At 50.5% G+C, this 17,413-nt stretch overlaps 1 protein-coding gene across 1 annotated transcript in view; it reads left to right on the top strand.

Annotated features, from left to right (window-relative positions):
- Window positions 1–15,736, top strand: part of LOC147438670 (uncharacterized) — a 47,709-nt gene extending 31,973 nt beyond the window's left edge. Inside the window, exon 2 of the mRNA XM_086484684.1 lies at window positions 14,580–15,736. Within this exon, the coding sequence (XP_086340810.1) occupies window positions 14,620–15,720 (1,101 nt within the window). The 5' untranslated portion in view covers window positions 14,580–14,619 and the 3' untranslated portion in view covers window positions 15,721–15,736. The remainder of the gene's footprint in view (window positions 1–14,579) is intronic.
- Window positions 15,737–17,413: the final 1,677 nt, after the last annotated feature.

Genomic DNA, 17,413 nt, shown 5'->3' with positions numbered 1-17,413 from the left:
CTGCAACAGGATAATTAAAACAATTAATTCCCTGTTTTTCATGCAAAAATAGCAAAATTCAGCAGTTCGACTATCGAAATTGCTTGTTTTTTAATAGAAAGCCAGCAACGGTAAATAAAAATCTGATTTCCGTCGGAAAGTCAGTAAAAATCAGCAACACATCACCTGCACACAGGCTTATGAGAAGAAAATAATTGATTAAACAATTAATTACTAAAAATTATGCAAAATTAAGGTTTTCTGACCCGAACCGTTCCGTAGGTGTGCACACAGTCCTTTGTGCAGCCAAGCCGGCTCTGATACCATGAAACGATTCGGGAGATAGGATCTCCCGGCCACACGGACCGCCTACAGATGCTCGTCGGACGAACCACCAGACCATAGCCACTATTCGGCAGCTCCTCCGTGCTGGGGCCAGCGTCCGAGGACGTAGGCGTGCACCTGTAAGACCGAGCGTCCCATACCACCCGGCCTCACCTCCTCGAGGTGACCTCGCGCACTCCTAGCCTCGCGGGCTAACCACTGGCACTCTGCCAGTGGGGTCGATAACTGTAAATGAGGCCTTTGCCTCCCTTTTATAATAATGGCCGGCCACACTGGCCGGGTTCGCACTACCTCCGCCCGGACACTGGACGCCCATCCCGACGGCATCTGGGCTAGATCCCCTCTCCTGTGAGCGGGACATAACACTTGCCCTAGAGTTTTCTCATCAAGGAGATCCTCGCCAGAAGCAAGCTCAGGCCTAGCGTTTTGCATCAGCATCGTCGCCACAGTATCCCATCACCTAGCGTTTTTGAAGACCTTCCCTAGCGTTTTCAGAAACACATCAAAGCCTAGCGTTTTTGACAGATTGCAGCCCTCGCGTTTCCATGAGGATTAGCGTTTCAGAATTGCAGCAGTAGACATCGCCATTTCCAGCAGTAGAAGACCATCAAGATCAGCCCCTAAAGAGTAGCAGATTCAGCCCGGAAAGACCATCAGTTTTCAGCCTTACGAACCTCAGTTTTCAGCCCTAAAACCTGCAGATTTTCAGCGTCAAACACCCACAGAAACAGCGTTTTCGGACTAGTCGCAGATTTCAGCCCATAGCGCTTCTGGACAGCAGTTAGATCCACACAGATTTCAGCCCTATTGTCGGCCTCGCCATCCCGGTTGTCATCGTCGACATAGCCTAGACGTGCATCAGTTTCATGCATCATCATTGTACCCGTTTGTGCAATCAATCGTAGACCACTCTCGCCAACGAGAGTGGGGCCTTCGGAGGAGGGTTTTACAACGTCTCTGGTGTCGTATCTCTCTTCTCTCTACCTCTCAACCTCATACACTTGCACGCACAGTGTCCATTCACTTTGTTTGTGATCATAGCATTCTCTCATTAAGAACGGAAGGCTCTACCTTCCATAAGAACAAACGGAACCTTGAGCACAGTTCGGAGCACTCATCTTGAGCAAAGCGCAAACATTCATTCCGCTGCACCTAACACGACAGAATTGTGATTGATCAATGAGTGATGTCTTTGTCAAAGTGTTGGGTTTGTGGAGTCTAGTGCTTAAGTATATAGAGTAACTGTCTAGAGAGAGAGAGAGAGAGAGAGAGAGAGAGAGAGAGAGAGAGAGAGAGAGAGAGAGAGAGAGAGAGAGAGAGAGAGAGAGAGAGAGAGAGAGAGAGAGAGAGAGAGAGAGAGAGAGAGAGAGAGAGAGAAATGAACTGAAATGAAATGTTATATTAACGTCTTCAAAAGGCCATAATGACCTATGAGACCCGAAAGTTACAAAGTGGTGGATCTGATACAAAGTCAGAGTAACAAAATAGCCTAATAACAGTACAAAACAAAGATATTTACTATGGGGGCCTAAGTTGGTTGATGTGAGCCAAGCATGAGATTAAGCGGGAAAATTTGGGTGGCTTGTTGGGATGGTTGAATCACAAGAGATCTAGCATCGGTCGTTGCCGAATCTCATCAATTTCCTCCATGGTTAGTAGTTTGACCGGGCGTCATGCATGCCTGGCCAGCGTGCTCCGAATTTTCTGTCGTAGAACCCGTCGATGCTGTGTAGTTCTTCGCAGTCGTGGGCGCCTGGATTTCCCTAGTTCAATTGCTTGGTCAATCAGTGTGCCTCTCGTGTGAGACGAGGGGGAGCTCTGTTGTGGGAGTGGCTCTTGCGGCCGTCCCGTGCCTGCTTTGAAGAAGTCTGTGATCCGTCTTTGAGACTGGCTAGCCTCGCCATTCATCAGGCTATCTCTGTGTCTGCGCAGCTGGAGTAAGAACAAACCCAGACATCTCTGATCTTCGTATCCCATGACTCTTGAGAGTGGTCCAAAACCCTCTCTGAACAGGCAGTGGAAGCGACCTCGTATCTCGTAGTAGACGGGGCAGCGGCATGTATAGTGTAGCTCTGTCTCAGGTTCTGTGTTACACAAGGGGCATGTCCTGTCCTCTGCTAGTACTCCGCTGTACCTCCCAGTCTCAATCCGCAACTGGTGAGAAGATGTGCGTAACTGGCCAATAGCACATTGTATCCCATGAGACAAGTAGGTATCCATGTATCTGGGTCTCGCCACAAAACCCTCTTCCGTAAGCTGGAGAAGGTGGTCTCTGTAGAAAGCCATCTTCGTGCCCAACTCCTGTGCTGGTTGTATCCATGTCCTCGTGGTGTCTAGCTGGGTTAGGTCTTGGCGGATGAGCTTGGTGATCTCTGACTGTGTAAGAGTGAGAGATGGTGCATCCAGTGAGTAATGGAATGGTGGCAGCCTGTCTATGTTGAACCCATGTGCCCAAAACCATGATGCCATCTCCCCATACCAGCATGTTGTATCTCCTTGTGTGGCTAACTGTGGAGAGGATTCAAGTGCTATGCGAGCATCTCTGTCTCTAGGAAGTTCCCCTGTGCGGTTTATGAAGGAGACCGATCTGGTGAGCGCCTCCACCACAAGTGGGGGGGCCGCTAGCTCTGCTCGGATAATGGGACGTGGTACTGGTGCCTTGGATCTAATGAGCCGCGAGATCATAGAGAGGAGAGGTTCCTCCATGTTCCCCCATCCGTCTGTGCGACCCGGCCTCCCGTGGTGATCCAGTGAAGGTCCCCATATCTCTGTTCCATAGAGCAGTGCTGAAGCCACCAAGGTGTCAGAGAGCCAGAGCTTCGTCCGGGGCTCCTGAAACTGAACCTACGAACACATCTTCTCCAATCTACCCAATGCTGCGTGGGCTCTAGTAAGTTTGGTCTCTGCTGCTCTTCTGAGTGAGAATGTAGGTCCGCTATAAACCACTCCAAGGTAAGTGTAAGCGTCGGTGTACTCCACAGTCTCCTGGCCGTATGTGAATGTAGGTGCTGACCTCCTGATCCACTGTGGGGTGGTGTTAAACACCATAACCTTGGTTTTTCCCAGGTTGACAGACAAACCACTTTCGTGTGTAAACGTGTGCAAAGCATCCAATTGACATTGCATTCCCTCTGGGGATTCGGAGATCAACACTATGTCGTCAGCATATAACAAAAGTGGAATCCATGTCCCTGCCAACTGAGCACCTTTATCCCCATCGCTGTCAATGTAGTCAGAAACCTCATCCACATACATACCGAAAAGGGTAGGAGAGAGCGGGCAGCCCTGCTTCACCCCAATAGTGGAGTGAACCGGTGTAGAAAGTCCCTCCGGGGTGCGTACATGCCCTACTACTGATCTGTACAGTGCCATGATTCCCCAAATGAGTTCTGTGGGTACTCCCATTTCCTGTAATCTGCGCATCAGTCTAGCTCTGGGTACCGTGTCGAAGGCTTTGCGGAAGTCCACAAAGCTACAATAAATCCGTCTCCTATGAGATCTGCCTTCCTCGATGATGGCCCTGAGTGTTAGGATATGGTCAATAGTGGAGAAGCCTCTCCTTCGCAGTCGCGGGCGCCTGGATTTCCCCAATTCAATCGCTTGGTCAATCAGTGTGCCTTTGGTGTGAGACGAGGGGGAGCTCTGCTGTGGGAGTGGCTCTTGGGGCTGCCCCGTGTCTACTCTGAAAAAGTCTGTGATCCGTCTTTGAGACTGGCTAGCCTCTCCATTCATGAGGCTATCTCTGTGTTTGCGCAGCTCGAGCAAGAATAAACCCAGACATCTCTGATCTTCATATCCCATGACTCTTGAGAGTGGTCCAAAACCCTCTCTGAACAGGTAGTGGAATCGGCCTCGTATCTCGTAGTAGACGGGGCAGCGGCATGTATAGTGTAGCTCTGTCTCAGGTTCCATGTTACACAAGGGGCATGTCCTGTCTTCTGCTGGTACTCCGCTGTATCTCCCAGTTTCAATCCGCAACTGGTGAGAGGATGTGCGTAACTGGCCAATAGCACATTGTATCCCATGAGACAAGTGGGTATCCATGTATTTGGGTCTCGCCACAAAACCATCTTCCGTAAGCTGGAGAAGGTGGTCTTTGTAGAAAGCCATCTTCGTGCCCAATTCCTGTGCTGGTTGTATCCATGTCCTCCTGGTGTCTAGCTGGGTCAGGTCTTGGAGGATGAGCTTGGTGATCTCTGACTGTGTAAGAGTGAGAGATGGTGCATCCAATGAGTAATGGAATGTTGGCAGCCTGTCGATGCTGAACCCATGTGCCTGAAACCATGATGTCATCTCCCCATACCAGCATGTTGTATCTCCTTGTATGGCTAACTGTCGAGAGGATTCAAGTGCTATGCGAGCATATCTGTTTCTAGGAAGTTCCCATGTGCGGTTTATGAAGGAGACTGATTTGGTGAGCGCCTCCACCACTAGTGGGGGGGCCGCTAGCTCTGCTCGGATAATGGCTCGCGGTACTGATGCCTTGGCTGTAATGAGCCGCGAGATCATAGAGACGAGAGGTTTCTCCATGTTTCCCCAACCGTCTGTGCGACCCGGCCTCCCGTGGTGATCCAGTGAAGGTCCCCATATCTTGGTTCCATAAAGCAATGCTGAAGCCACCAAGGTGTCAAAGAGCCAGAGCTTCGTCCGTGGCTCCTGAAACTGAACGTGCGAACACATCCTTTCCAATCTACCCAATGCTGCGTGGGCTCTAGTAAGTCAGGTCTCAGCTACTCTTCTGAGTGAGAATGCAGGTCCGCTGAAAACCACTCCAAGGTAAGTGTAAGCGTCTGTGTACTCCATAGTCTCCTGGCCGTATGTGAATGTAGGTGCTGACCTCCTGATCCACTGTGGGTGGTATTAAACACCATAACCTTGGTTTTACCGAGGTTGACAGACAAACCACTTTCGTGGGCAAACGTATGCAAAGCATCCAGTTGATGTTGCATTCCCTCTGGGGATTCGGAGATCAACACTATGTCATCAGCATATAACAAAAGTGGAATCCATGTCCCTGCCAACTGAGCACCTTTATCTCCATCGGTGTCAATGTAGTCAGATATCTCATCCACATACATACTGAAAAGAGTAGGAGAGAGCGGGCAGCCTTGCTTCACCCCAATAGTGGAGTGAACCGGTGTAGAAAGTCCCTCCGGGGTGCGTACATGCCCTACTACTGATCTGTACAATGCCATGGTCCCCCAAATGAGTTCTGTGGGTACTCCCATTTCCTGTAGTCTGCGCATTAGTCTAGCTCTGGGTACTGTGGCGAAAGCTTTGCGGAAGTCCACAAAGCTACTTTAGATCCGTCTCCCATGAGATCTGCCTTCCTCGATGATGGCCCTGAGTGTCAGGATATCGTCAAGAGTAGAGAAGCCTCTCCTGAATCCTGCCTGCCCAGTTGCACGTATTCCTTCCGTCTCTGCCCATCTACTCAGCTGTTGCTCAAGAATGGATGCATACAACCGTGCCAGTGTGTACCCAATCATAATAGTGCGATAATTCCCAGGCTCCATGGGGTCTCCTGATTTGAAGATAGGTACGATCGTAGATAGGCTCCAAGTGTCCGGTAGGCCCTCACACATGGCCCGGTTAAACATAACTGCTAGGAGCTCTGCTAGTAGGTCTTTGGCATGCATGAAATGCTCTGCGACTAGGCCATCATGATCATATGCTCTCCCGGTCTTCATCCTGTCAATACCTTGTTCACCATCTCACCGGTGAAAAAGCCACATGCATGTGGGCATGGATCGGGGGGGTTGGGGAGGGGCGGCTGTCCAGGTACTGTGTACAAAGATGATGCGTATTGACCCCATGTCTCTGTGGAGGAAATAGCCGGGGGGGGGGGGGGACTGCTCATGAAAGAGCCGCCACGCCTCACGAGAGTCCTGACTCAAGAATAGCTGATATAGATCCTGCTTGAGTCGAGCCAAAAAAGCCCTCTTCCTTCGCCGCACCAAGCGTCAGAAGTCACTTTGTGACTGTCTGTGAGTGACGTTCCCCAGTAGCACCTCCCTCTGGAGGCTGGCTCTAGTCTGGCGGCACTCCTCGTCATAACCGCTGTTCTGAGGCATGCTCCCCGATCGGCGGCTTTGCTCAGGTTGGGTGTGTGGGTAGGCTTCTGCTGCTGCCTCATGTAGTGTCTGTGTCAATATAGTAGTTAGCTCCTCCAGAGGTCGCCCCGGGTCCTTAGTGCATAGGCGTCTGTAGATTCCGTCCATGTATACAGAATCCGTCTCCCGTGTGAATGTGTAGCGAGTAGGGGCTACTACTCGTGGCCTGTGTGCTACACTGAATTGGAAGGAGATGGTCATTGACACCAGAGCATGATCCACTGCCACCCCGACCGGTCTGGGCCCAACTGTGAGATCCTGGATACTGGAGATGAGATTCGGCTGTGCCATGACATAGTCCACTGTGCTGGCTCCATGTCTGTGTGGGAAGCATGTAAATCCTCCTGCTGCAGGAAATCTCTATAGGCCGTTCAAGATGGCCAATCCATGTGCAGTGCGCATGTCTATCAGGTGTCGCCCATACTCAGTATATTCCATATCGTGTGATAATCTGGAAAGGCCCGTCTCTTCAACATCTAGTTCTCTTAGCATCTGCTCTGAAGTATCATAAAACACTGCCTGGTGATGGGCAGTCCTAGCATTGAAGTCCCCTAGGATGATAATGTCACCGTCCCTAGAGAACTCCCATATGTCATCATCCAAAATAGAGAAAGGGGACTGTCCTCTGGGTGATGCATAAACTGATGTACTCGGGGGAAAGTAGCAAATAGCTACATAGAGGTATCTGCCTGTCTCTGCTTTCAGTCTCACCCACATGTACCTAGCCTGCTCGTCCCTGCGGACTATATGTATCAGTGGCTGCAAATCCTCTCTAAATAACACTGCCACTCCTCCCGAGCCCCGCCCTCTGTGCTGTGAGCGTGTCTCCTGTCTATAGGCTGTCTCCCACCTGTATCCACTGATGTGAGGCATGGATTGCCCAGGGGCCTAGTGTGTCTCAGAGTAAAAGATGATGTCTCTTCCAGTAAAGCTATCCTGAAAAGCCCCCACATCAAGACGCATAGATCCATTGCAGTTCCAGGCAGCTACTTTGAGTGTGGTCCCATAAGTCTCGCACCGTCATGTGGAGCGTCGCTGTAGTATCACCACTTTCCTGTCTCGGTAAAAAGCGATCTTGCCTTTTCCCCCTGCCGCTCTAATCTCTGGCATTACTTCCTGCATATGAGCAATCTGCGAGAGGGTGAGATCATCCCCGAGAAAGATGCCAGTCTCTTATAGAGTTGGTCTTTTCTTCAGGAATGACTTCTTTGCTTCCATGGAGGGAAAACGGAGGATGAGTGCTCTTTCTTTTGAGGTTTCTCCACTGCTTCCATTTTTCTTTATGTTGCCCACTCTCCATGCCCTTGTGTGCGTTGGCTCAGGAATCCCCATCAAGGTTGTGAGTTCTTTTACTTCTTCGTCCACATTGCCTTTGTCTTTAAGACCGCAAACTCTCACATGTAAAGCGCACACCCTTCTCCTCTGCTCCTCCTTTAGTGTCTGATTGATGATGTTGTTGGGTGTGGACGTGGGCGTTATCTCCTTGCCTTTTCCTTTCTTGGCCACCTTGATCCATTGCTCGGCTTCGTCCGCCTTCTGTTGAGTTTTGGTAAGAACATCCACCCAAGAAGTCGTCATTTCTTTGTGCTGCTCTTCTCCCTCTTTGATGGCCCGTACTTGTTCCTTGATCGTGTTGATTTCGTCGATTACTGAGGGTTGTAGTTCGCCCTCTTCCAGTGTGTTTCTTGATCGTGCTTCGGCGAGATCTTTCTTGAGTGACGCGATCTCTTCCTCTTGGGCCGTCACTCGGTCTTCCAGCGTGCTTATGTTACTCTCTTGGATCAGCACGCGTCCTTCGAGTATGTTTATTGTGCCCCAGAGATTGCGGTTCAACTTGGTAACGGTCTCCGTCATTTCCTCTTTGCATTTTTGAATGGCATCCTCCAAGGGGTCGGCTTTATCGTTCATCTTCCTCATGCTTGATCGCCGTCCGCAAGGGAGTTAGATGACGCGTGCACCCCCCCTAGCAGCGGGTGTGGCAGCTGAGCGAGTGGGGGGGTCGTCCGCAAGGGGGGTCAGTAAGTGTGCATGTGCACCCACATTAGCGACGGGCGCGGCGGGTGGTGGAGTGTGAGGCGGTAGGGGCCCGAGCGGGGGGGGGGGGGGGGGGGGGGGGGTTTAAGGTATGGTAGAGAGAGTTGGGGAGGGGGCGAGGCGGGGTTCAAGAAGGGGGGGGGGGGTAGAGAGAGAGAAAGAAAGAAAGAAAGATTTTTAACGTCTATGTCAGGCCGAAATCGGCCTATGAGACAAATCAAATGTACATGGTGTGTATGTCATCCGTCTATCGGAAAGACAAATGAAACAAAACTGATACAAAACTGAACTGAATGTAGGTAGTGGAGTATCTGAGGAGGGATGGAGCTCTATCTCTAGGGGTATATGCATGTCTATATGCTCAAGGTAGTACAATCATGAGAATGCATCAAGCTATCTAGCTCCATCCTGTACTAATGGGGGGATGTAAGATGTGGTACATGGGCGGGTCTGGTGCCAAGGCTACCTGGATGAAAGCTGTCGGGTCGGCCCTCATCTGAGCCACTCGCTCCTCAGTGGCACGGCGCTCCTGGGCTCGGATCTCCTCGATCTGTCGGTGGTGGGAGCTCGCGCCCCTGTAGCCTGTGACTCGTGGTCGTCGTCTAGCTCGGCTCACCTCCGCCTGTGGGAGTGTCACTCCCCTCTGAGTGTCTGGTGAGGGAGGGGCGGCAATCCTCTGAAAGAAGTCTGTGAGCTGCGACTGTCTCCCCTCTGTCTGTGTAGCTGTGTGTGGCTGTAGTAGTGTGTCCCGATGGCTCTGTATCTCTAGTAAGAAACGTCCGAGCTGTCTCTGATCTCGAGAGTCCATGATCTCTCGGAGAGTGGGCTGTCCTCTGAATAAGGCCTCATACCTGCCTCTGATCTCAGTGTATGCTCTGCATCTACATACAAAGTGCTCCTCACTCTCCACCTCCTCTGTGCAGGCTCTGCAGACTCGCTCCTCCCTGGGAACACCAATATGTCTCCTGATCTCAATCTCTAACCTGTGTGAAGCCACTCTCAGCTGACCAATCGCCACCCGTGAGCTATGTGGCATATATGTGTCCATGTAGCGTGGTCTCTGTATGAACCCCCTAGACAATATGGTGAGAAACTGGTCTCTGTAATCTGACATCCTCGTCCCCAAGCCAGGTGCCTAGTGTATAGCTGCCACAGATCCTGTCTCAATACCAAGTTCCTCTCACTGCGAGAGAGGTGAACATATGGTGAGTGGGGGTCGTACTGGAATGGTGGTAGGCTCTCCATGTCAAGACCGTGTCCCTCAAACCATGCTCTGACCTGTGAGTACCATGCTCTCTCATGCCCACTCTCTGATAGCTGTATAGCTGCCTCAAATGCTCTACGAGTAAGTCTGTCAGGAGGTAGCTCTCTCATCCTCTGGATGAAGCAGACTGTCTGGAATAGTGCCTCTACAACCATAGGTGGTGTGGCGAGCTCGGCTCTAATAATGTCATGTGGCACTGTCTTCTTGCTGCGGAGCAAGCGTGAGATCATACATACCTGTGGCCTCTCAAGCTGTGTCCACTGGTCAGCTGTCAATCCCGGTGCCCATACTGCCGCCGAGTACATCAAGGCCGGGGTGACTAAGGTGTCGAAAAGCCACCCCTTCGTGCGGGGCTCCTGAAAGTGTGCCTGGTGGCATCTCTGCTCTAGCATGGCCAGAGCTGCATATCCTCGGGTGAGCCTGTCAGCAGCAGCCTGCCTCATAGTGAAGGGTCCTGGTAGGCTGGTGAATGTGATGCCAAGGTAGACATAGGAGGTGACTACATCAACCTGTCCTCCTGTTGCTGTGAAGGTGGCAGCGCTCCTCACTGCACTGGATGTGTGAAAGATCATAACCTTGGTTTTGCCAAGGTTCACAGTCAACCCCCTGTGTGTGCTGAATTCGTCCAAGGCCTCAAGATGGCGTTGCAAGCCCTCAGGTGACTCTGAAATCAACACAATATCATCAGCATATAACATGATGTGGACCGGAGTACTTGCCAAGTCGCTCCCCTCTCCTCCTGCTCGCAGTATGTAGTCGGAGATCTCGTCGATGTAGAGCCCAAAGAGTGTCGGGGAGAGTGGGCATCCTTGCTTAACACCAATGGTGCTAGCAATGGTCTCTGAAAAACCGCCTGGGCAACGAACTCGACCCGTCACCCTCTCGTAGAGAGCATATATGGCCCAAATCATCTCTGTGGGTACCCCAATGCTGTGAAGGCGCTGGAAGAGTCTCTCGCGTGGGACTGTGTCAAAGGCCTTGCGGAAATCCACAAAGCAGCAGTAAAGCCTCTTCTTCCGCGCCTTTGCCCCATCAATGAGGCAGCGCAGAACGAAGATGTGATCAGTGGTGGAGAAAGCTCGTCTGAAACTTGCCTGGCCTGGAGCTCGTAAACCCTTGATCTCTGCGTAGCAGCTGAGCTGTGCCTCAAGTACTGCTCCATATAGCTTGGCCATCGTGTGGCCAATCATGATAGTCCTGTAGTTCCCTGGGTCTAGGGTGTCGCCAGATTTGTGGATAGGCACTATGGTGTGCTGTGTCCACTCCTCTGGGAAGCCCTCCCCTATAGCCCGGTTGAAGACATGTGCAATCAACGGGGCTATAGTGGAGGCCGCATAAATGATGTGCTCACTCTGTAATCCAGTATGGTCAGCTGATCGTCTGTGCTGCATGCGGCGTATGGCCCTCTCTACCATCTCTGCTGTAAAGAAGGAGGAGCACGTGGGGCGTGGCTCGTGTGGCTGTTGGATAGGAGGCTGCCCTGGCACCTCATAAAGTCGCTCTGCATAATCATGCCATATCTGTGGATCCTCAATAGCTGTAGTCGGACGTGGCTCGCGCAGGGTTCGCCATTCCGTCGCGCTATCCATGCTCATGAATAGGGGGTATAGCTCAAGCTCTTGTGCCTCTTCGAATGCTCGCCGCTTTTGGCGTGTCAGCGTCTTCATATGCCGTCTGGCCTCTCTCTCTGTGATCTCTCCTAAGGCTCGCCGTGCACGGAGGCGTCGGTATAGCTCTCTGCACTCATCATCATACCAGCGGTTCTGAGGCATAGTCCCGAGGGGGGGAGTGCGTCTTGTGTGAGTGGTGTGTGGAAAAGAGCTAATAGCTGAAGTGTGGAGAACGGAAGAGATATGTGATGTGAGAACTGAGAGTGGTGTGGATGGGTGGAGGAGGCATAGGCCATGCTCGACCTTGGCCGAGTAAAGAGAGGCTAGCTCATGTGTGAAATGGATGGTGGTGTGTGGAGTGTGTGCTGTGGAGCTGTGTGGGATGGTATCTCCGGTGATGGAGAAAGAGAGGTATGTGTGGTCGGCTCCGATGGGTATGGGTGGAATGGTGAAGGATGTGATAAGGTGTGTAGCCTCCCTGGGTCCCAGAATATAGTCGACTGTACTCCCCCCTCCCTCTGCAACTCCATGTGGCATACAAGTCAGGCCCCCTGAGGTGGGCCACTGAACCATCCCGTTATAAATAAGGAGACGGTGCTGGGAGCCAAGTCGAAGTAGATGTCGTCCGTAGGCTGTGACTGGAGCTCTGTCTGTTGTATCTCTCATAGTAGCCTCCTCATCTAGAGTGTGTAGTACCTCTGGGTCCTCGTGGTCATATGCCTCACACTGCTCACTGCGCGTATGAGCATTGAAGTCTCCCATAAGGAAGACTTCACCCAGTGTGGAGTACTCCATAATCTCCTCCGTGAGGCATAGGTACGGTGACTCCTGCTCAATAGGGGCGAATCTGGAGCCTGTGGGAGCAAAGTAGCAAAGGGCAATGTAGACGATCCTGTCTCGTGAGAGCTCGAGGCGAATCCACATGTAGCGGGCCTGTGGGTCCCGGGCAACAATCTGTAGTCTGCTGTGAAGCCCCTGTCTAAAGAGTATGGCCACTCCTCCTGATCCTCGAGTGGTGTGCTGGCGCATACATCCCCGATGTAGAGACTCCCACTGGAATCCATGTATCCGTGGTAACCCTCTCTCTGGGCTCTCGTGTGTCTCTGTAAGTAGAATGATGTCTCGACCTCTCATCACCTCCTCAAGTCTCTCTGGGTGTGTCCATAGGTCTCCATTGCGATTCCAAACCGTGACATGAATCTCCTCGTGTGTCCCACAGGCCGCGAGTCCCTATGCGATGGTCTTGCCATCAATGATAACCCTACCATCTCGATATACTGCCTTCTTCCCTTCTTTGCGGGCTTGGTGGACTCTAGGCATGCACGCGCGACGGTGATCTTGTTGCATCTTTGTGAGGTCATCATCAAGATAAATCGGGGGGCCTTCTAGCCCTCTCAAGATGACCCTCTTTCGGAGGAAAGAAGTTCGAGACTCCTCGGAGGCGAATTGGAGGATGAGAGCTCTCTTCTTTGGATCTTTGCCGGCTCTCCAAACTTTGGAGAAAGGGATCTCTTCTTCCTTGTATCCCACTCTCTTGCATAAAGCTTTCCCATCGCTCTCTGGTGTAGACCCTTCTTCTTCTTTGATGCCGGTCACTCGCACATTGAGACGGCGAGCTTGTCGCATCTTCTCCTCCTCGATGGTTGTGTGTACGATGAGTACCTCATCTTTTTGGGCTTCCTCTCTTGCTACCTTCTTGATGTTCTTTTTGACCACTTCGACCCATCCTTCTTTGGTGGCCTCTAATTTGTCCTCAATGCTTGCGGTGAGGGCTTTGGTGGTCTCCTCCTTGAGGGCTTCCTTAGCCTCCTCTGTAATCTCTCCTTCCTCGGGGGTGAGGGATGTGATGGAAGCATGAAGGAGATCGATTTGTGCCTTCATCTCTTCTTGCTCTTTCCTCCATCTCTCCCTCTCCTTCTCGTTCTCCCGTTCCCTTCTCTCCTTCTCCTCTTTGAGATTTTGGATTTCCGCTCTCATGTCCTCCTTCTCTTCGTTCCATAGCTTGATGAAGGTGGCTTTCTCCTCCTCCCATATCTCTCTCTCCATCCGCCATTCTTTCATGTCCTTCTCCAATTGTGCAAGCCTCTTGTTCGTGAGCATGAAGGTTGTCTTCATTGTCGATGTCGGCGTCTTGATGATGGGGGAAGACATGGTTGTCTTCGTAACTACCCTCTCTTCATGTTGTGAAGAAGAGGGGAGAAGGGGAAGAGAGGGAGTACGTGTGTGTATGCGTGTATGTGTGTAGTGTGTGTGTGGGTATGTATCCGTGTGTGTGTGTGTGTGAGAGAGAGAGAGAGAGAGAGAGAGAGAGGCTGCGTGAGAGAGAGAGAGAGGTGGCTGCGTGATGGGGAGCGAGGAGGGGCTGCGTGAGGGGGAGGGAGGGGCTGCGTGAGAGAGAGAGAGAGAGAGATGGCTGCGTGATGGGGAGCGAGGAGGGGCTGCGTGAGGGGGAGGGAGGGGCTGCGTGAAGAAGAGAGAGAGAGAGAGAGAGAGAGAGAGAGAGAGAGAGAGAGTGGAAAAAACGTGATAGGGTGCGGACGAGAGAGAGAAAGAGAGAGCGGGGACCGGGGAGGGGCGGGGGGGGGAACAACGCGTGGGGTAGGGGGAGAGAGAGAGAGAGAGAGAGAGAGAGAGAGAGAGAGAGAGAGAGAGAGAGAGAGAGAGAGAGAGGCAAGACGATAGACTTAAAAGGACTCAAAAAAGACTTAAAATGAAGAAGCGATAGACTTAAAACATGGGGGGTGTGGGGGGTTTTAAAAAGTTAGTACGTGAAAAAAAATTAAACAGCGCGATAGGGAGAGAAAGAGACTTAAAAGATGGCTGCGTGATGGGGAGCGAGGAGGGGCTGCGTGAGGGGGAGGGAGGGGCTGCGTGAAGAAGAGGGGGGGGAGAGAGAGAGAGAGAGAGAGAGAGAGAGAGAAAGAAAGAAAGAAAGAAAGATTTTTAACGTCTATGTCAGGCCGAAATCGGCCTATGAGACAAATCAAATGTACATGGTGTGTATGTCATCCGTCTATCGGAAAGACAAATGAAACAAAACTGATACAAAACTGAACTGAATGTAGGTAGTGGGGTATCTGAGGAGGGATGGAGCTCTATCTATAGGGGTATATGCATGTCTATATGCTCAAGGTAGTACAATCATGAGAATGCATCATGAGAGAGAGAGAGAGAGAGAGAGAGAGAGAGAGAGAGAGAGAGAGAATTGTGTTAACTTTTTTTTTGTTTTGATAGGTCTCTCCTTGGATTTTTGTATCATAAGTACGAGCTAAATATGGAAGTATGCTATGCGGAGCAGGATCCCAACTCTTCAGTTTGTCAGTTTGGGGCCCATTCTCATGGAGGTACTTCCCATGTGGGTTCCTCTCAGTCAACTTTGTCTGCCTCTGCAGTGGGAGGAGGTGAACAGACGGCCGTTTTGGATTCTTCTCGTGTAGCAATGCAAATTGCTTCTGACCAAGTAGTCTGGCCTATTATCCCCAAGCCAAATGAGGTTATCCCCAAAATTGAACCAGAAAACCAACAAAGCCTTCCCTTCGTAGATGCCAACAGCACCTTGCACTTGAACCCCCAGAGTGCTGATTTTGCATTAAGACATGCAGACACACCAATTGAAAAGTGCAAAGTGAGGAAAAGACGATTGACTTCGGAGGATGGAGAGGCCCTGGATGGGGATGGCACAAGTGAAAAGCAGTCCATTATGAGATGGAAAGATGAGTGGGTTGCTCAGCTGATTCACATCAAGGGACGAGCACAGGCAGCTGTTTCTGGGCCTCAGAAACAGAGGGTAGATCTTTGGCAAGTAATCAAAAGTGAAATGGCCAGGACTTGTCATGGGTTTGACAAAGATTCAGAAGCCTGCAGGAAGAAATGGCGCCGTGTCTACAAGGAGTACAAAGATGACAAGTGTTTACGAGCAGCAGGAAATGGTTCGCAGAAATGCAAGTTTTACGACCTGATGGATTTCTACATGGGCGAAAAGACCAGTGGCACCAATAACATGCAACTAACTGCAATTGGATGTAATAATTCTCATGTATTAAGTCCAGGAAAGGGTGACCAACATCCTGATATTGGTGAAGAACCTGCTGCATATGATGCATCTCAAGCATTAGCAAGGTTCTATATGCCTGGTGCAGGTCAGCCTCCATCTTCAACAGGGGAGGCTCATGCCACTAAAAGGCCATATCGCAGAGCAAATTCCCATGCGGCAGCTGACGAGTCAGCAGCTTCAAGCTCATTGTCGTCTATGCTTGCCGAGTTTGTAGGACTAGGAAAAGAAATGCTGAATATTACAAGGCGGTATGAGCAGGAAACTGTTGATCTTTTACATTCAATGAAAGAGGCATTGTATGAAATTTCTAAACAAATTTAAAAAAAGTGTTCCTTTCTGTTGTTTCTTCAAACTTGTATTTGGAAATTCCATCCATGATGCATGTGAACTTCTTTGAAATGACGTAAAGAACAAGTGTATTATTACTATTTTGTCAGAGTATTTTGGTTTTTAAGGCTGTAGAAAGGCCTTGCTGGCTGCAAGAGAGTGTTCAGGAGCCAGATCACAGAAGGTTTACTTTTCTGGGTAAGTAGATGTTTGCTTTTGGAATGTGACGCGCATGTGTGCTTTTGACTTTTACATGGCATATATTCAGTTGCTGATTTTGGCATATAAAATTTTTGCAAGGTTGGGATGACGACTCAGATTTGTCTTGTCAATTTTGGCTGGTATGGTCATTTTCGTTCTTGTTCAGATTGAACATTGCATGTTTACCGTTGGGAAGTTGCATGGATAAATGAGAAGAAGAAGAAGAAGAAGAGAATTTTAACGTCGTAGAGAGAGAGAGAGAGAGAGAGAGAGAGAGAGAGAGAGAGAGAGAGAGAGAGAGAGAGAGAGAGAGAGAGAGAGAGAGAGAAATGAAATGTTATATTAACGTCTTCGAAAGGCCATAATGACCTATGAGACCCGAAAGTTACGAAGTGGTGGATCTGATACAAAGTCAGAGTAATAAAATAACCTACCAACAGTACAAAACAAAGATATATACTATGGGGTCCTAAGCTGGTCGATGTGAGCCAAGCAACAAACTAAGCAAAAAATGGGCGGCTTGTTGGGATAGCTGAATCACAAGAGATCTATCATTGGTCGTTGGCGAATCTCATCAATTTCCTCCATGGTTAGTAGTCTGACCGGGCGTCGTGCATGCCTAGCCAGCGTGCTCCGAATTTTCTGTCGTAGAACCCGTCGATGCTGTGTAGTTCTTCGCAGTCGCGGGCGCCTGGATTTCCCCAATTCAATCGCTCGGTCAATCAGTGTGCCTCTGGTGTGAGACGAGGGAGAGCTCTGCTTTGGGAGTGGCTCTTGCGGCTGTCCCGTGTCTACTCTGAAAAAGTCTGTGATCCGTCTTTGAGACTGGCTAGCCTCTCCATTCATCAGGCTATCTCTGTGTCTGCGCAGCTCGAGCAAGAATAAACCCAGACATCTCTGATCTTCATATCCCATGACTCTTGAGAGTGGTCCAAAACCCTCTCTGAACAAGCAGTGGAATCGGCCTCGTATTTCGTAGTAGACGGGGCAACGGCATGTATAGTGTAGCTCTGTCTCAGGTTCCATGTTACACAAGGGGCATGTCCTGTCTTCTGCTGGTACTCCGCTGTATCTCCCAGTTTCAATCCACAACTGGTGAGAGGATGTGCGTAACTGGCCAATAGCACATCGTATCCCATGAGACAAGTGGGTATCCATGTATTTGGGTCTCGCCACAAAACCATCTTCCGTAAGCTGGAGAAGGTGGTCTTTGTAGAAAGCCATCTTCGTGCCCAATTCTTGTGCTGGTTGTATCCATGTCCTCCTGGTGTCTAGCTGGGTCAGGTCTTGGCGGATGAGCTTGGTGATCTCTGACTGTGTAAGAGTGAGAGATGGTGCATCCAATGAGTAATGGAATGTTGGCAGCCTGTCGATGCTGAACCCATGTGCCTGAAACCATGATGTCATCTCCCCATACCAGCATGTTGTATCTCCTTGTATGGCTAACTGTCGAGAGGATTCAAGTGCTATGCGAGCATATCTGTTT

This window comes from Adiantum capillus-veneris, chromosome 16, assembly GCF_014529385.1.
Source record: "Adiantum capillus-veneris isolate H3 chromosome 16, ASM1452938v2, whole genome shotgun sequence".
In the NCBI taxonomy this organism is placed as follows: Eukaryota; Viridiplantae; Streptophyta; class Polypodiopsida; order Polypodiales; family Pteridaceae; genus Adiantum; species Adiantum capillus-veneris.
Note: the sequence above shows the minus strand (reverse complement) of the source record. Positions and strands in the feature narration are given on the sequence as shown.